The sequence below is a fragment of the Macaca nemestrina genome, chromosome 17 (assembly GCF_043159975.1).
Source record: "Macaca nemestrina isolate mMacNem1 chromosome 17, mMacNem.hap1, whole genome shotgun sequence".
Classification (NCBI taxonomy): Eukaryota; Metazoa; Chordata; class Mammalia; order Primates; family Cercopithecidae; genus Macaca; species Macaca nemestrina.
In genome coordinates, this window is record NC_092141.1 from 17,316,122 (window position 1) to 17,335,968 (window position 19,847).

At 49.8% G+C, this 19,847-nt stretch overlaps 1 protein-coding gene and 1 long non-coding RNA gene across 7 annotated transcripts in view; one reads left to right on the plus strand and one right to left on the minus strand.

Annotated features, from left to right (window-relative positions):
- Positions 1-1,276: 1,276 nt before the first annotated feature.
- Positions 1,277-8,134, minus strand: LOC105491077 (uncharacterized). Its single transcript, XR_011615429.1, has 3 exons — positions 8,112-8,134; positions 7,617-7,744; positions 1,277-4,840 (listed from the first exon to the last, which is right to left on the minus strand). It is a non-coding gene; the product is annotated as an uncharacterized lncRNA (long non-coding RNA).
- A 149-nt stretch (positions 8,135-8,283) lies between these two features.
- The window catches only part of MPRI (myosin phosphatase Rho interacting protein), a 152,116-nt gene continuing 140,552 nt past the window's right edge, over positions 8,284-19,847 (plus strand). For 3 of the 6 annotated variants that reach the window (XM_071082408.1, XM_011757227.3, XM_011757226.3), the window contains exon 1: positions 8,284-8,801. In XM_071082408.1, coding sequence (XP_070938509.1) covers positions 8,679-8,801 — 123 coding nt within the window. In that variant the 5' untranslated portion in view covers positions 8,284-8,678. The remainder of the gene's footprint in view (positions 8,802-19,847) is intronic. The other 3 variants (XM_011757223.3, XM_011757224.3, XM_011757222.3) reach the window with 3 other exon arrangements.

Here is a 19,847-nt window from a genome sequence, read left to right on the forward strand (position 1 = left end):
TTTTGTAGAGATAGGGTATTGCTGGTCTGGAACTTCTGGCCTCAAGCAATCCTCCTGCCTCGGCCTCCCAAAGTACTAGTATTACAGATGTAAGCCACCTCATCTGGCCTCAACAAATAGTTTTCAAACAACTTCTCTGTAACAGACACTGCACACTCTAGTGAACAATGTTTGTATACCTCTTCAATTTTTTTTTTTTCTTAGAATAAACTCACAGGTTGGGATGACTAGGGCAAAAGGTAAGCACATTGTTAAGGCTCTTGATAAGTATCACTAAACAAAGCTCCAGGAAATTTGTACTAATCTACTCTCTGGATTGACAATTTTATCTTTTTCAGCCTTTTTTTCTTATTACAAAAATAATTTCTGTTTTTAGGAGATAACTGGAAATCACTTACTGGGCATTTAATGATATTAAAGAATTATTGTTTTTTAGGTGTGATAATGGTATTGTGGCTACTCTTTGAAAATAGTTCTTATCTTTTACAGACACACAGAGTGGATAAAGGAGTGTGGTTGAAATAAGACTTGTCCTGAATTGATATGGAAGAGGGTAATGGATACATCCACCTTCATTATATGATTTTCCCTATCTTAGTAAGAAAACAAAAGCTTGTATTAAAAATTTTAAACATGGCCAGGCGCGGTGGCTCAAGTCTGTAATCCCAGCACTTTGGGAGGCCGAGACGGGCGGATCACGAGGTCAGGAGATCGAGACCATCCTGGCTAACACAGTGAAACCCCGTCTCTACTAAAAAATACAAAAAACTGGCCGGGCGCGGTGGCTCAAGCCTGTAATCCCAGCACTCTGGGAGGCCGAGGTGGGCGGATCACGAGGTCAGGAGATCGAGACCATCCTGGCTAACACGGTGAAACCCCGTCTCTACTAAAAAAAAAAATACAAAAAACTAGCCGGGCGAGGTGGCGGGCGCCTGTAGTCCCAGCTATTCGGGAGGCTGAGGCAGGAGAATGGCGTAAACCCGGGAGGCGGAGCTTGCAGTGAGCTGAGATCCGGCCACTGCACTCCAGCCCGGGCGACAGAGCGAGACTCCGTCTCAAAAAAAACAAAAAACAAAAAACTAGCCGGGCGAGGCGGCGGGCGCCTGTAGTCCCAGCTACTCGGGAGGCTGAGGCAGGAGAATGGCGTGAACCCGGGAGGCGGAGCTTGCAGTGAGCTGAGATCCGGCCACAGCACTCCAGCCTGGGCTACAGAGTGAGACTCCGTCTCAAAAAAAAAAAAAAAAAAAAAAAATTTAAACATGATATAAATCTCTAGCTTAGATGTGAGTCCCCATTCTTTCACCTCCCAGGGTTAACTGCAATAAACAGTTAGGTGTATGTGCCCCTGACCTTACCCACGCAAACACTAACTGTGAATATTGCTAACACACATGCTCTTAAAACAAGGATGAGCTACTACAATGCATACCATTTCTCCAATAGCTTTTCACTTCACCATGTTTTGAGATGGTTGGCCACATCAACACTATCTCAGTCTTTAACAGCTAGCTCCATGGTACTCCCTTACGTCAAAGAACCATAATTTATTCATCCGATTCTCTAATGATAGACAATTGGAGTATCTCCAATGTTTGCTATTAAGAACAATGATGGAATGAACGTCCTTGTGCATAACATCTGTGTACCCGTGTAAGCGATTTTACAACCTATCTTTCTAGAAGTGGAATCACTATGTCAAAGTGGTCACACACTTAAAATTTAAATAACATGTCCCACTTGCCCTTCCGGTGGACTTTCTGTGTCCAGTGCACTACATTCTTTCCTAGTGCACATCTGAAGACTATGGTCATTTGATGACTGCTGTAGAAAAGCCTCATGGAGTCACAGCTGGAAAGGGCCTGGGAGATCTTGTGGTCTTGCCTCCAGGGAAGGCTGGGGCCCAGCCCCCAACGCAGTCAGGGCTGCGTGCAGCTCCCTGGGCTGGAGGTTGTGCAGAGCAGTGCTCACGAAGATACTGCCCATGTCTGAATCCCAGTCTTACCATTTACTGTTGTATGACCTTGAATACTTGCCCTGTCCGTGCCTCAGTCTCCTTATCTGTGAGTTGGGGATAATACTAATTCTGGGGTAGCAACTGGAAAGGGGCTAGGAGATTTTTCTTGAAGCTACATTTACTAAGTATATATTTATTTGGGGTGGCTTTCAGGGGATTGATGGAAGATGGGGGGTGGGCATTAAGGACTCCCATCAGGCACCACCAGCGCTGCCAGAGCTAATTTCAAATGAGGACAGCTGGACTTAGTGAGACGTGACGAATGCCCAGCACATGGCACAGAGCCTGGCACACCGTCAGTGCTCGATCGTCATGACTTCTTTAGTGCTGACAGGTGCTGGCTGGGACAGGGAGACCAACATTTCAGAGAGACTGTCCAGGAGAGGGAGGCCTGAGCAACAGGAAAAGGGGGGACCCAAGAAACAGCCTAGTCTGGCCTGCCACTTACTACTGTAAATCAAGTTTGATCGCAACACAGCTGCGCCCCTTCATTATGTATTGTCTATGGATGCTTGCACGTGACAATATCAAAGCTTAGTAGTTTCGACAGAGACCATACGGCCTGAAAAGGCTAGAATATTTACTATCTGGCCCTTTACAGAAAAAATCTGCCAACCCCTGGCATAGGGGTTATAGGCACACTAATACATGCTGACAGTTCTTGAGCTCACCCTGTATTTCAGGGACTGTTCTAAGCACATCACATATATTAATTTCTTTAGTCCTCACAATACTCCTATGACATGGCTACTATTTATGGTAGCTAGTCTCAACGGAGGCCCCAGTGAGCCACGTCTCCTGAGGCTCATGCCCCTGTGGGCCCCCCACCTTGAGTCTGGGACATCCTGTGCCGCGTGCTGACTAATGGCATGCGGTCGAGTGCCAGGCCTGGCGTTTAGGACGGGCACTTCTGCTTCCTTGCTCTGGGGAACACTGAGGTGCTGCATGCAGAGCAGAAGGGGAGGCCATGGGAAAAGGAGAGGCTCTAAGGCTGCAAGGAAAGGACGAAGGTTCAGCCAGCCCTGTCTCAGTCCAGCCTCCAGTGACCTCACCCAGCTACCATGCAGCCACACTTACAGCAAGCAAGACCAGCAGGACTGCTGGGCAGAGCCCAGTTAACTCTCTGAACCAGAGAGATAAGAAAACGGTGCTCAGGCCACTCTGCTTCGTGGAGTGGGGTGGTTTTCTGCAGCAATAGCTGGCTGAGACACACCACACCAGAGCCATCACCTTTCCACCCTTTATCCAGTGGTTCAAACTCCTGTGTGGCTATGAGAATCCCCCGAGGAGGCTTTATCACCACCAGTTAAATCAGAACATCTGGGAATGGACCAGAATAGGAATCTTTTTTTTTTTTTTTTTTTTTGAGACAGGGTCTATCTCTGTCACCCAGAGATAATAGTACTGTGGCACAATCTCAGCTCACTGCAACCTCTGCCTCCCAGGTTCAAGCCACCCACGTAGCTGGGATTACAGGCCTGCACCATGATGCCCAGCTCATTTTTGTATTTTTAGTAGAGATGAGTTTTGACATGTTGGCCAAGCTGGTCTCGAACTCCTGGCCTCAAGTGATCCACCTGCCTCGGCCTCCCAAAGTGCTGGGATTACAGGCATGAGCCACTGCGCCTGACCTCCAGAGTAGCAATTTTTTTAATCCCCCATGATTTGAGAACCACAGCTCCACCCACTATTTCCAAAACTTGCTTAGCAGAAATATTTTAAAAACAGATTCTTCGGCTGGGCACAGTGACTCATATCTGTAATCCCAGCACTTCGGGAGGCTGAAGCAGGAGGATCTCTTGAGCCCAAGAGTTTGAGACCAGCCTGGGCAACATAGTGAGACCCTGTCTCTACGGGAAAATTAACAAGCAAGGTGGCACACTCCTGTAGTCCCAGCTACTTGGGAGGCTGAGGTGGGAGGATCACTTGGGCCTGGGAGGTCGAAGCTGCAGTGAGCCCAGATCACACCACTGCACTCTTGGGCGACAAAGTAAGACCCTGTCTCAACAACAACGACAAAATAGATTCGTGCACTCCAACAGACACACAATTCCATGGGAGGCTCTAGAAACCTGTAGCAGTCACACATTCCTCCAGATGAAGTGTATTATCAATGATTAGCAGAAAAAGGGTGAGATGAGAGCCCAGCTCTCAGATGTGGAGAACTGTTCAGCAGTTTCCCATCAGGTTAAACATTCACTTCCCAAAACCTGGCCATCCCCACTTTTGGGTATTCCCAATAGAAATAAATGCTTGGCCAGGTGCAGTGGCTCACGCCTGTAATCCCAGCACTTTGGGAGGCAGAGGCAGGCGGATCACGAGACCAGGAGATCGAGACCACCCCAGCTAACACGGTGAAACCCCATCTCTACTAAAAAAAAAATACAAAAAAAATTAGCCAGGTGTGGTGGTGGGCACCTGTAGTTCCAGTTACTCAGGAGGCTGAGGCAGAAGAATGGCTTGAACTCAGAAGGCAGAGCTTGCAGTGAGCCAAGATCCTGTCACTGCACTCCAGCCTGGGTGACAGAGCGAGACTCCATCAAAGAAAAAAAAAGAAAGAAAGAAATAAGTGCTTATGTACACCAAAGACAAGCACAAAGATATTTGCAGCATTATTCATAATGGCCCCAAACTGGAAACATCCTGAATGCCTACCCACGGGAGCATGGACAGATAAATTGTAGTATTTCCACACAAGGGACTACCAGGCAGCAATGAAAAAGAATGAAGTACTGATACATACAGTAGCCGTGTGGATTGATGAATTTCACAGACATACTGTTGAATGAGAGGAGTCAGGCACAGCTCGCAGCGGATTCCACTCATCTATGGTGATGGAGATCAAAATAGTGGTTACCTCAGGTTATGTGTGTGTAAATTCTGCTCCCTAACAGGACACAGGGAAAACGTCCCAGGATGGCAGTCAGAGCCACAAACCAAGACTTAGCTGCATTTGGGGCTCACCTGAGCGGCCTTTTCTTGCTTGCTTGTTTGTTTATTTGAGATAACCACTATACATCGAGGTGTACACAATGCAGTGAAAAAAGCGTACAGCCCAGTGAATCTTTACATGTTTACACTGAGTATTGAACTTCACGAGAAGTGAAGTTCCAGGGGCTATTCTAGGCCCCTGGAAAGTGAACTCAAGGTTATAAGACACAGACCCTGTCGGTATGGATTCCATAATCTGCTGGAGGAGATATTACAATACAAGGTGGAATGATGGCTTTTCAACCATTCGCCCATGGAGTGTTTTCAGTTTGCTCTTTTTTTTTTTTTTTTTTTTTTGAGATGGAGTCTCTGTCGCCCAGACTGGAGTGCAGGGGCGTGATCTTGGCTCACTGCAAGCTCCACCTCCCGCGTTCACATCATTCTCCCACCTCAGCCTCCGGAGTAGCTGGGACTACAGGCGCCCGCCACCATGTCCGGCTAATTTTTGTATATTTAGTAGAGATGGGGCTTCACTGTGTTAGCCAGGATGGTCTCAATCTCCTGATCTCGTGATCTGCCCTCCTTGGCCTCCCAAAGTGCTGGGACTACAGGCGTGAGCCACCGCGCCTGGCCCCCATGGAGTGTTTTTGAGCCCCTGCTCTATGCCAGGCACTGAACTAGACAGGGGAAATGGAGTAGCAACCAAGACCCCACCCTACCCTGAGGGTTTTGGAGAGGAGGACAACTAATTGATTCTACCTCCTGAACATTTTCCAAATTCATTCCCTTGCCTCCCACGGACCCTATCCTGGTCAGGCTGCTACCCTCTCTCCTCTGCAGCTCTCTTAGTCCTCACCTCTGATTCATTCTCCAGATCAGCAGCCCCTACTTAAGTGCTCAGCCGAAAAAATTGAAAATTGATGACTGCCCCTGGCCCAGGCAGCTCCGGTGCTGGCCTGTGTGGGCTCAAATCTTCACCTGTAGATCTATAATTGTGACCACAGGCAAGTTCCTGATATGTCCTGAGCCTTGTTGTTTAACAACAAAAACCACATCTGTCTCCCTGAAGAGGCTAGGCTTGCACCATCCGCTACTCCTCCCAGTGCCTCTCAGTGCTGGTCACTCCCGCCTCTCTGAACTATCCAGTGATAGAAAGCTGCTTCTGTTCATGAACACACCCTTTGGTTTCAAGGCCTGAGACTCTGTAATTGGTGCCCCAGTTTGAGGTGTCTTTGCTTTCACTGTCTCTGGCTGGGTTTTACTCAGCTCCAGACTCAGCCTAGACATTGTCTCCTCCAGGAGCCTTCCCTGAAGCTGCCTACAGGGCTGGGTGCCCTGTGTGGGCCCCCACAACACCCTGGATTGAACTTGTCTGTCTCCTGTTTCTGTTTATCTCCACTTGCTGGAGTGTGGGCTTCTGCTGGGCAGGCAGCCTCTGAGTCGCTGAATGAAACTCTTCTTTGCACCCCTACTGTGGACCCCTCCAGTCCAGTTCAGGTGCTGGATGTGCCTACTGACCGGAGAAGAACATGCTGAGCACTTTAAGGGAGGTGGCCTTGAGGCATGGGTAGGACATCAAAAAATTATATATATATATATAAACAAGTTGTACATGCACACGATACTAAATTCAGCAGAAACAAAAGGGATTGCAATGAAAATTAAAAGTAGGTCACCTCTCAAACACCCAGCTCTCCTCCCCAGTGGCCACCTCTCCTATCAGTTTCTGAGTATTCTCTGCAGGGTAGAATTATCAGTCCTCCGCCCCCTTTTAATTCTGCAAAAATTTAAAGCAACGGAAAAGTTGTAAGAATAATATAATAAACACCTTTTGCCTAGATTCACCAATTAACATTATGTTACTTAACAAGCATTGTATCATTTAATGTTCACATTAATTAATTAATGCCAATTTTGTAGATGAGGTCAGTGAGGCACCAGGCAGGTTAAGGGACTTGCCAAAGGCCACAGAGGTCCTGCCGGGTGGAGCTGGGCTTTCCCCCTTAGGCTGCCAAAGACTTTGATCTGCTTTCCCACAGCTCCCTTTGGAGGAAAAGCATTTTCTTACACTAAGTTGAAATCCACCTCCCTGGGATATTTACCAGATGATCCGTGGAAAAATACACAGCTCTGGAAGCATCTGCTACTTCTCTTCCTAAAACCTCCCCATTCCCTGAGCAACAGCTGCTGTGGCTGCCACTACCACATGCTCCAATGTCACCTCCTCTGTGAAGGCTGGGTTAGCTCACTCCCCTGTTTAAAGACTCACCATGACTCCCAGCTGCCAGTGGGATGACATGTGCACTCCTGGGCTTGGAATACAAGGCCTGGGTGATAGAGCCCTCTCCCAATCCCTCTTGCTCCTTCCCCTATCTCCACCTACAGCCACACTCGACCCTCTCACTGTCCACTTAAACCTCCCCCTCCTCCTTGAGGCCACCCGAATTTTTCTAAAGAGCGCATTTCTCCCCTCTCTGGGCTCCTGCAACCTTCTGCCTGAGCCTTTGACAGCCTTTTCCAGGTTGTCTTTTGGCCAGGAGGCTGGACAACGGAGGATGGGAGTGACAGCTTGGCCCCTTCCTAACAGAGTGATCCTACACAAATTATTCCAGGTGTCTGAACCTTCTTTTCCTCAAGCACATCATAGGGGAAAGAATGCCTAGTTCAGTACCTGGCAGAGAGTCAGCCTTCGCTCATCTCCCCTAATGGAGCTGACAGCTCTTCAAGTCCGCTGACATCTTCTCTTAGTCATCCCTTGAAACATTACCCGCTGTTACTTATCTGCTCCTCAGTCTCCTCCTGTGTAAAATGGGGATGAGAATGGAGAGGTTGTGAAACTTTAATGAGCGAGCCCTTGGAGCAGTATCCAGCCCTTCCCGACGCTAACTATGACTCCTACGAGTGGGCCTGGTACACAGTAGGTGCTAAACTAATCCTCTCCGAGCTGGGCTTGGGGAAGATGCCTCCGTTGGGTGTACAGCATGGGCGCGGGAAGGCGAGCCTGGGAGCAAGGGGGTTGCCGAGAGGCAGCCTGAGGTCGGCTCCGCCTTCCCCTACAGCCCCCTCCCGGACCCTGCAGCTGTCAGCCGGGCCGGCCTCGGCGCCAGTCCACCAAACCTGAACGTCCCATGCCGGCGCCCCCACCTTCCCGGCCTGCACAACTTACCTTGCGCTCGGCGGCCCTCGGTCCCGCCCCCAACTGCTATTGGCCCAGAGATTCCTTTGTTAGCGAGAGCGCGCCACCGCCATTGGCCAGTGGGGCTGCCGATCGCGTCGGGCGCGGCCCCGCCCCGTACGCCCCGGCACCTCCCCGCGCCCGGCCGCCCGCCCGCCCCGCCCGTAGTGCGTGAGGCGCTCCGCTCCCATTTGCAGCGGCCGCGGGGCGCCGAGGGCAGCGGCGGCGGCGCGGACTAGCCGGGCCGGCGGGCGACCGGCGCCTGAGAGGCGGGCCGCAGCGGGAAGCAGCGGGCCCGAGGCCGCGTCCATGGGCCCGCGGCGGCCGGGCGGCGGCGGTGCGGGCGGGAGCGGGGCGTCGCGCGCGCTGTGAGGCCCGGGCGGCGCAGGAGCCTCGGCGCGTGCAGCGAGCCGCCGGCCGGGGAGGAGGCCGGGACGGGCCTGCGGCGGGGCCAGCGAGGGATGCGGCGGCGGCCACGCTGAGCCCCGAGCCCGCCGGGAGCGCCAGGCCGGCCGGGCCTGCGCCTCCGCCGCCGCCGCCGCCGCCGCCGCGCCGACCATGTCGGCAGCCAAGGAGAACCCGTGCAGAAAATTCCAGGCCAACATCTTCAACAAGAGCAAGTGTCAAAACTGCTTCAAGCCCCGCGAGTCGCATCTGCTCAACGACGAGGACCTGACGCAGGTGAGCGACCGGGGCCGGCCGGGACACCTCTGTTCTGGGAACCGCGGACCGGGGGCAGGGGCGCCGCCAAGGGCTGCAGGGAAAATAAAAATGGAGCAGGGAAATGCGCGAGTCCTGGGGCATGGGGACGGAGACGGGAAGTGCATTGACAGAGCTGGGACAAAGGGAAAATCCTCGAGTATGCCGAAAAATAACATCCTTTCCCGTTCCCATTGCCCGGCTGTGTGATTCATGCTTTTTGGGTGACTCAAAAGTGCCTGGTTTCGCTTAGTAGGAACAAAGCGCTTAGTGATTGCATGCCGCTTGACGGGACCCCCTTCAGAGTCCGGCTTGGGACTGGTCTTGGACTTGTCAAGCCAGAGTGGCCCAGGGGTCGGATTGTTGGGAAGGACTGTGGGCTTCCGTCTAGTGGGACGCAGCCTGCCCGGATTCTGAATCAAAGTCACTGTCAAGGACTGGAGAGAGGTGAAGGGTGTCCAAGTCTGGCGAGGAGGGTCTTGTTCTTGAACTTAGGCTGGCAGGCCGTAGTTGAGTGGGGAGCTGGGACCAGTTCCCTGGTCATTGGCCGAGGGGTGAGGAGACCTGTGGGTCCTGGGGAAAGTTGATTTCTGACTCCCAGCCTTATCTGTCAAACAGGGCTTTGAACTACTTGCGGCTCCCAAACGTGCATTAGAGTCACAGCCCAACACAGAGTTCTGGGGCCCCCGCTCTGGAGTAATTTGGGAGATGGGGAATTCGTATTGATGAAAGGCTCCAAGAGGCTTGGCTGCGGTCACCGTGGCCCTTGGGAACCCCTGCAGTGATTGCTCTTTGAACTCCTAGTGTTCCAGGATTCCGAGCCTTGCGTACACCTCCTTTGGATGTGCCTGGGTACCCTCCCCACAGCCATCATCTCTGTCCTCTTCAGAGCTTTCTCTCAGCCTCCTGAATGAAGCCAGGGGAAGTCCCTTCACATTCCAGTCCAGTGTGACCTAGTTGTAGCCACTGCTGTCGCAGAGGAACCCCTTAGACTGAAAACGAGTGAACGGGCCTGGTTGTTTTTAATGCCACTTCAGTGCACCCAGGGTTTGACTAGTTTACATGGCCGACTGGAGTAGGGTGGTGGGGCATGGGTTATGGCCTGGGGCCTTTCTCTGAGGTCAGGTTTCCAACTGCCAGGAAAAGATTCTTTTCATCTAAACCTCAAAAGCTTAACCAAACACTCAAGGCTGCAAAGTCGTAGATGGTTAAGATACCAAGAGCTTTAAGGACGGTCAGCTTGGGATGGGTTGAACTCGTTTACCTCGGAGGGTGTTCTGGAGTATAAAGGAGAACTTGATTCCTCCTTCTCATCTGGATGCTTTTTTGGGGGGAACAGTTTATGCGATGAGGAGTTGTTAGGAGACTTTGCTTCAAGTCTTGGTTGTCACTTCCAGCTGTGTGACCTTGAACAAATCCCTTTACCTCTGTATCTTAATTTCCTTATCTGTAAATTAGCAATCCTAGTCCCCAGCTTACCTCCTTCACTGAGCATTTGTGAAAAGCAAGAAACGATATTTTATGAAACTTTTTTCTTTTACAATTTAACAAACCAAAAAAACCTGTCACTTTAAGAAGTTTCTGGGCAAGGGTTGTTCTGAGAGAGGATTGTAAGTTTCCTGGTTATTCTAAGCAACTGCCAAAATTGGTAAATTTACACCTCATAGGGGCTATTTGCGAATTCTTAAGCTTGGATAAACTAGGATGGAATCTGCATGTTCGAGTCCAGTCTGCTAAGATTTTTAAAAATCTGTTGATTATTAATTGGATTCACGGGGAGAGGCAAACTTAAAATACTGTACTCTCACTGTATTCAAAGTTGAATTGTGGGTTTTGAAACAGGCCTGAGACCTTCAGGGCACAACTGGAATGGTAGTTTCTGAAATAATGAGTGGGGTTATTTGTGCTGGGAGAGATTAGCCCAGCCTTCTACCTCCTGGGATCTTTCAGGAAGAAACTGCTCTTGAAAAGAGAGGAGGGAGACTCAGGGCTGTTGCCAACAGCCTTCTCTGCTGCTCTCTGCATCCGGCCCTCCCCCAGCCTCTCACTCTCATCCTTATGGCTCCATTAGAAAACCTCAACCAATCGTTTCCCATCAGTCTCCCCCAAGCCCCTGCTTCCTGCTGCCCCTCCCAGCCTCGAGCTTATTTTAGACCGTCAAAGCTGGAAGATACATCAGCCACCATCGAGGGCACCTCCTCTTTAAGAGGAGAAGATACTGGGCCCAGAGAGGTGTTGGGCAGCCTTGGCCGGCTTTTGCTTTTGAGATGTCATCTTCGCAGGAGCAGACATTTGTCTGAGCCTTTTGGTTTGAGGTTTATTTCCTCAGCTGTAGGTTTTGTTTGTTTTTCCCCTAGAGAGGCACAGAAACCTCTTGCAGGGACTGTATTATGGCATCAGACCTGGAAGGGACTTGGAGATCAACTAATGTAACCACTTCCTCTTACCGGTGAGAAGATTGAAACCCAGAGAAGGGAAGCTACTTGCCCAGTTCAGGGATGGAGCCAGGATTCTGAAGCCAATGTTAGTTTCCCTACTCCTGTTCAGGGTCTACATCTACAGTGGCCACGCCATGAGCACGTGATGAGGACAATAATGTCAGGGATGGTTATGTTGCAGGAGGTGCCTTGAGAATGCTGGCTTGGAGCAGAGGAGTTCTTTGCCTTTTTCTCCTCACGGGAATTCGGAGTAGTCTGGGATAAGTGATAAGTGACCATCCTTTATTACTTGTTCCAGGCCCCTGTTCACAGAGTGTCATTTATCCTCCAGTTCTCCTGTGCATTTCTCAGCGAAATATGGACTCAGATATACAGTTAAACCTTTTTATCCTGAACTGTGTGCATGTATTTGCTCTGCGACATGCTTTTTGTTTTCTGCTTAACAGCACGTCTTAGCGTTCTTTTCATGGTGTTGCATATAAAGATGTCAGAACCATTTTGCATTTTGGGCCTTTAGGAGTGTACTATAATTTAACCTGTTTCCTTATTGATGGACATCAAGGTTGCTTACGGGTTTTGCTGTTATATACAGTGAATGTTTCGGCAAACAGCCTTATAAATACTTTTGGGTGTGTGTGCGTGCACGCATGAATACAAGTATTTCTCTGGGGGCAGATACCTATAAATAGAATGGCTGGGTTGACATCAAGCGCATTAATTTTTTTTCAGATACCACGAAGTTGCCTTCCAAAAAAGGCTGTGTCATAACGTTTCCAGGACTGGATATTATCAAATGATTTAATTCTCTAATAATTTTCCTGATTACTGGCGAGGTTGAGCCTTTTTTAATACTATTTACTGAGTATTTTTGTTTCTTTTGTGGATTGCCTGTTCGTATTGCTTGCCCAGTTTTCTGTCAGGTTAGTTTTTCCCCCAGTTGATTTGTAGGGGCTTTCTATAAGTGCTTTAGGTCAGGGGTCTGCAAACTTTTTTGGTAAAAGGCCAAATAGCAAATATAATTTAGTCTCTGTGGAGTATATGGTCTCTGTGACAACTGTGCAGACTTTGCCGTCTCATCACAAAGGCAGCTGTAGACAACACATTGACGAATGAGTTTCTTATGAGTTATGAGTTCGAATGAGTTACTGTGTTCCAGTAAAACTTTATTTACCGGCAGGGTGCAGTGGCTCACGCCTGTAATCCCAGCACTTAGGGAGGCTGAGGTGGGCGGATGACCTGAGGTCAGGAGTTCAAGAGCAGCCTGGCCAACATGGTAAAACCCTGTCTCTACTAAAAGTACAAAAATTAGCTGGGTGTGACAGTGGCACATGCCTGTAATCCCAGCTACTCCTTGGGAGGCTGAGGCATGAGAATTGCTTGAACCCAGAAGGCAGAGGTTGCAGTGAGCTGAGATCGCGCCAGTGCACTACAGCCTGGGCAACAAAGTGAGACTCCTTCTCAAAAAAGTAATAATAATAAAAAATTTTAAAAACTTTATTTACAAAAACAGGCAGCTGGCGTGATGTGTGGCCTGCGAGCCATGGTTTGCTGACCCTGCACTAGATACTAGTCCGATGCTTGCCATGTATTGCAGGTATTTTTTCCCAGAATGTCACTTGTCTTTTATGTGTGGTCGTTTTTCTTTTTCATAATATGAATGCAGTTGTCTGTTTTTTGTTTTTTGTTTTTTGTTTTTTTTTATAGTTTGTAGTTTTAATGTCATGTTTAAGGCCTACTTTCCAAGATTCGTAAAATAATTTCTCATATTCTTTTATAGCTATTTTTATGCTTAGCTTTTTAATCTATCAGACTTGTTTTTTAGGAAAATAATTCTGGCTAAAGGCAGAAGATCTACTGGAGGCTATTAAAGTAGGTAAATTACAATCAATGCCTTCTCTCCAGATCAGTGCTGATGAGGATGGAAGAAATCAGACTCTAGGGACAGGATGTTGTTGGTTGATCAGAGGTGGGTGTTGAGGAACCTGGGGTACCTTTATAGGTACTTAGAAGTACCTTTAACAGAGATTGAGAAGAACAGATTTGGAGTAAATGGGGGGATGGGGAGGGGTAAAAAATAATGTGGTAAGTTTGACCAGAGGGAGGCTGGGTTGGAATTCTTAAGTCTTGGATGTGGAGCTGGTTGCTGAAATCATGGGAGTGAGTGTGAGCACTCAGGAGGCTGCATAGAGTGAAAGGAGAGGAACCAACCTAGGGAGCCCCCATGTAGTGGGCAGGCAGAAGGGGAGCAGGTGCAGAGGCCAGGAGGTGAATCAGAGGGGTGGGTGTTAGTGGGAGAAGCAGGTCTGGAACCCAGGGTACTCAGCTTCTACATCCATGTGGGCTCCCAGCAGGTGTTGATCTGGGGGTGACGTCTCATTCTCCTGCTGACTGTGTAACTTCAGGCATTGCCTCTGTGGAAGGAGCCTGCAAGCTTCTTTCTAGTTCTTTGTCTAGCCCTGTTTTTTTGTGGGACCTTGGCTGGGTCATTTCATTGCTCAGGCCTCTGTTTTCCCACCTGGGAATGAGCTTGTTTTTGATCTCTCCCAGAGTTCTTAGTCTTCCTGGTATGATTCTGCCTTCGCTGTGCCCATACCCCACACTGCCAAGGCTGCGGGGGCCTCGGGTGGGAATTTCAGACAGAGGGTGTGGGCCAGGACGAGGTCTTAGGGAAGCATTTCATCAGGTTCCCTTTGTTCCTGTAAACATTCATAGAAGTTCTAAGGCATAGGACTTACTGATTTGGCTTAATGTGTATCTCAGAAACAATGGGGAGATTTCGCATCCCCCCTTGTAGAAGATCTGTAACAGGAGTCGGTGTGTTGCTTGGCAGGGAGTGTGTCAGAAATCTCAGACACACAAAGTCCCATTTCAAACGGCCAAGCACCATGAGAAATGCTCAGCGTTGTCATCAGTGAAACCCAAATGGAAACCACAGTGAGATATCACTTTATATCTGTCAGGATGGCTAGAATTAAAAAAAAAAAAAAAAAAGGCCGGGCGCGGTGGCTCAAGCCTGTAATCCCAGCACTTTGGGAGGCCGAGGCGGGTGGATCACGAGGTCAGGAGATCGAGACCATCCTGGCGAACACGGTGAAACCCTGTCTCTACTAAAAAAATACAAAAAACTAGCCGGGTGAGTTGGCGGGCGCCTGTAATCCCAGTTACTCGGGAGGCTGAGGCAGGAGAATGGCGTAAACCCGGGAGGCGGAGCTTGCAGTGAGCTGAGATCCGGCCACTGCACTCCAGCCTGGGCAACAGCGCGAGACTCCGTCTCAAAAAAAAAAAAAAAAGGATATAACATGTTGGCGAGGACGTGAAGAAGTTATAACCTTTACGCGTTGCTGGTGGGAGTGAAATGGTGTAGCTGCTGTGGAAACAGTTTGGGGGTTTCTCAAAAAGTTCAGCATAGAACCTACCACATGAGCCAACATTCCCACTCCTAGGTATGTGCCCAGGAGAATTGAGGACAGGTGTGTTCATAACAGCACTACTCACGATAGCCAAAAGGTGGCAACAATCCAAGAGTCCATTCACTAATAAGTAGATAAGCAAATCATAGTGTATCCATACCATGGAATATCATTCAGTTCTAAGAAGGAGCGAAGTACTGAGACGTGCTACAGCATGGACGAACCTAGAAAACATTGTGCTAAGAAGCAGACATGAAAGGTCATGTGTCACATACTGTATGATTCCATTTGTGTAAAATGTCCAAAACAAGTAAATCTGTAGCAACAGAAAGCAGATTGGTTGTTGCCAGAGCCTGAGGGTTGGGTGGGCGATGTGGAATGACTTCTGATGAGATTGGGGTTCTATTTTGGGGTGATGAAATGTTTTGGAATTAGATAAAAGTGCTGGTTGCACAACATTGTGAAATGTATTAAATGCCACTGAATTGTTCACTTCCAAGTGCTCCTTGACTTATGATGGGACTTATGGTGGGGATACATCCAGGTAAACCCATCAGACCTATCACAAAGTCAAAATTGTAAGTCAGGGACTGTCTGTACAAGAGTCGCTCTCACACACACACACCTGTCTTCTGCTCCTTGTGTCACCCGGAGTGAATATCTGATTGTTTCTAGAGTCTAGACCAGGGCTTGGCAATTTTTTTTTTTTTTTTTTTTTTTTTTTTTTTAAGACGGAGTCTCGCTCTGTCGCCTGGGCTGGAGTGCAGTGGCCAGATCTCAGCTTACTGCAAGCTCCGCCTCCCGGGTTTACGCAATTTTCCTGCCTCAGCCTCCCGAGTAGCTGGGACTACAGGCGCCCGCCACCTCGCCTGGCTAGTTTTTTGTGTTTTTTAGTAGAGACGTGGTTTCACCGTGTTAGCCAGGATGGTCTCAATCTCCTGACCTCGTGATCCGCCCGTCTCGGCCTCCCAAAGTGCTGGGATTACAGGCTTGAGCCACTGCGCCCGGCCAGCAATTTTTTTTTTTTTAAAGGACTCTTCTTTTATCCTGGGGAACTCCTTCCCCAAGCCACTCTTTGCCACCTGAATGACACAGTTGGACCAGGTCAGTGGTTTTCAAGCTTTCATCAAATCCCAGAGCCTTTTACTCAAAGGAATCTTGTATATTTTAGGTTTAGCGGGCCAGTAGGCAAAAATCGAGGAGGTTGTGTAGGATATAGCCATTTAAAAACGTAGAAGCCAGTCTTGGTTTTGGGGTCTTAGAAAAGCAGGTGATGGGCCGATTTGGCACAGGGGCACAGTGTGCCACCCCTCAGACCAGCCCTGTCATTTAGAGCTCTAATGGAAGCCACATAGGAAATTTTAAATTTTCTAGCGGCAGGCACCCGCTAGAAAAGAGGGGCCAGGTGCAGTGGCTCATGCCTGTAATCTCAGCACTTTGGGAGGCCGGGATGGGTGGATCATGAGGTCAGGAAATCAAGACCATCCTGGCTAACACAGTGAAATCCCGTCTCTACTAAAAAAAAAAAAAACAAAAATATTAGCTGGGCGTGGTGTCGGGCATCTGTAGTCGCAGCTACTAGGGAGGCTTAGGCAGGAGAATGGTGTGAACCTGGGAGGTGGAGCTTGCAGTGAGCCAAGATCCTGCCACTGCACTCCAGCCTGGGTGACAGAGTGAGACTCCGTCTCAAAAAAAAAAAAAGTAAGAGGTGAAATTAATTTTAATTTTATTTTATTTAACCAGACATATCCAAAATACTGTCATTTCACCATGTAAAAAAGTTATGATGTGCGCATTTTACCTTACAGCACATTTCAGCTCAGACCAGCCACTTTCCCACTGCTTAGTAACCCAGTGGTGTGGCTGCTGCCTACGGTCCTGGCGGCAGCCCTGGGTGCCACAGCTGGTGGTGAGTTTCCTCCTCCCTCCCTTGGGCCCTGGGTTGGAAGGTTTCTGGAGTGCTGCTTCTCTGGGACTTCTTACTCCTTTTTGTGTCCCCACTCCTCCTTGGCCCTTGGTGTCTGTTGCCAACTTTTGAAGTTTCTTTCTTTGACTGTCATGTCTTTGATGGCATCTTTTGGTGTGTTAGAAGTTCTGTTCTGGGCTGTGATCCCCACTCCCTGCCCACAGGCAGAGTTTATGGGGAGAAGGGAGGAGGGTCCTGGCCAGGGCCTCACGTCTGTCCTGTGGGGGAGCAGGTGAGGACCTTGGGGGGCAAGCTGCCGTATCCCCCTCTAGACTGGACATGCGATGTTCCAGTATTATGTAGTTGCACCCTAGCTTTTTTCCCTGGGTTCTAGCCTGTTACCTGACCTTTTCCTCTGAGTTCTGTTTCCCTTGCCACGCAGAAGGACTTAGTCCAAGGCCTGTGTTCTCTTCCTGACACAAATGTGCAGGGTGACCCTGGAAGGTGACTTATGTCTCCCACCTGTAAAGCGGGTGCCTGACTTCTCTTTGCAGGGGAGGAGTAGTGTGCTGATGGAATGGAAGAGTTCCTGAACCCGCCATGTGGTGAGGGATGTTCCAGGAAGCACGTTGGCTGCCGCCTCTGGGGGAAGTAGCCTTTCTTTGGGCAATCTCATGCTCTTCAGCAGAAATAAAGAAATTCAACTCGGAATGTTTAAATTGTTCCAAGCTGCCACTTAGTCTTGAAAGTGGGAGAGAGCGTGGCAGCGAGGCGCAGGGAAAGACATGCTACTACTGGACATGGATGATCATTGGGTGCTAATTTGGAAGCATCTGACCTAAGAAAAGGGGCTCTTCTTTTATCCTGGGAAACTCATTCCCCCAGCCACTCTTTCCCAGCTGAATGACACAGTTGGACGAGGTGGATGGTTTTCAAGCTTTCACCAAAAGCAGCGCGGCTCTGGGCAATGCAGCCAAAGCCTGGAGCTTGGCCTCCCATCCTGGGGGGGCAGGTGGGCGGGGAGGGGGAGGGCCTCTGGTCATCTCTGGGGCCACTTGGGGCAGGTTCAAAAACTCTGCCCTAGATTTTGTGCTTTTTCCTTTTTCCAGTTTTAGCAATTGAGGCAGTCTCATAGCTGCTCTGGGTTGGAAACCCCATGCCCTACCCACCACTCTCGAGGCATTGTCACTTCCATTGGGGGCAGGAGAACCTGGGGGGTTGATTCACTGACATTTTGTCTCTGGAAGCTGGAACTGGAATCTTCCAAACCACTCACTGGTTTTCTCAGTCAGGGTCATCCTAGTTCACATGAAACCACAGCCTGGTTTTTGCCTGGAGCCTGTAACCCATCTGGCTGCTTCCCCTTGGGCGCAGCTTGGTGGTTGCATGCTGTGCCAGAGGTGGCCCTGGTGTCAGAGCTGCCTTGCAGCAAGACTCTGAGTGGATGGGCTTGCTGGATCCTTTGAATCTCTACCTACTATATCGTATCATAGCCCGTGATTTCACACATACCTCAGGAGGCAAGCATTGCCAGCAGGGCTGGTGGCAGCAAGGCCTCCCTCGGAGGAGGGGATGCTGAGTTTTCAGAGAGCTCGAGTGACCTGCTCAAGGTCACTGAGCTGCTCAGTGATGGGGCCGTGATACAGAGCTCAGTTCCATGAGGCTCCCATGCCAGAGTCCACCCTGGCTCCAGACTCATCCTCCCTGTCCTTGGGAAGGCCACTTTGCTTTGTAAACTCCTTAGTGTTTTTGTTTGGCTCGGGGCAGATGGGTGGTAGGGAGATTGGTATATTGCAATACTGCAGAGTAAATCACAGCTGTTTCCTGGACTTCTCTAATTCCTAGCCCTGGAAAGAGGGACCTGCTGGGGCTGTCTGTGCCTGCCCTCCCCGCCTTTGCCCCACATTATGCAGGTGAGGAATTGTCTTCAGTTAGCAGATGGAGCCTCCAAGACCTGGAGAGGTTCAGCAGAAGAGGTTCAGCCACCTGCCTAGGTCACAGGAAGGCCAGCATGGTTTTTTCCAAAGTCCTGTTTGGCCACCTTGTCTCTGATAAGTGTTAACCTTTGCTATCAGGAACAGGGCCTTGCCCCAACTTGGACTCCTTAGTTATTGAGTGTGTGGTGGGGTGTGTGTGTGAATGGCGCAGGCTGTTGTGCAGGGCATCGCCTAGGTCTTCTCCTCTCCTCCGCCTCGGGGTGCCCCACTTCCCCAACATGGGCTACTGGCCTAGGCAGCAACCACACCTTTGGCAAAGCTCTGAACAGGAAGCACAATTTTTTCCCCTGAAAGAGGAATTCAGAATCAGGAAATAGCTTTGTCCTTGATCTCTGTAGTTTCTGAGGCACTGGTTTTAACAGACCCATAAGCAACCATGGTGCACTTTCCACACAAGATTTCTGACCTCCTCATGGTCCTGCCCATAAAGGGGCCAAGGGAAGGGGGAGCAGCTGCAGGGAGCCCCAGCTGAGCCAGAGAAAGGGGCCATGTCTCCTGGGTCTCCTGATGCCATACCCAGAGCCTCACTATCAGGACTGGGTGAGCCACTTGGGGCTCAGGAGCCTCAGGGCCCCAGGAGGGGTGGTTCAGGGCATTTGTATGGCTTCTGCTTGGGGACCTGCTCTGACCTAGAAATCTGACACAGTCCCACTTTTCATTTCAGTGTGCCCAGGCAAGGGAATTGGAATGGTGGCGAGCCTAGATTTGAGTTTCCATTCTAGCTCCATTTTCCATGCTGATGGAGCAAGTTACTTAGAACTGAGGCATCTGTACCCCTCATCTGAAAACTGGGGGATTATAATAATAGTGCCCATGGCTTTGAGTCGTGATAAGGATGCTGGAAGATGCTTGCAAAGTCCTCAGCAACCGCAGGATCTGTGGCAAGGGCAGAGTTTGGAAATACTGGGTTATATGGTGGGTGCTTAGTAAATGGGGTCCATTTTATCAGCAATAAACCATGCAGTATGGAGCCTTGTGTGGGACACGGATCTTGCCCTTGGGAAGCTCTCACTTAGCATGCTGGCCCTTCCGCTCTTGAATGTCCACCATGGGCCAGGCCATGGACGAGATGGGACAGGGGCAGTGCAGGGAGCGCCAGGTCCCCATCCCTCTTAGGTTCCTGCTGAGAAAACAGCCCAGGAAGGGGACCTTCCACTGTGATTTTGTGGGCGAGCGAGCCCTCAAACCTGTTTCTGTGTGTCCCATGCCCATTAAACAGAAACTCAGGCCCATGCCCATTAAACAGACACTCAGGCTGTCTCCTCTCCCACTGAGCT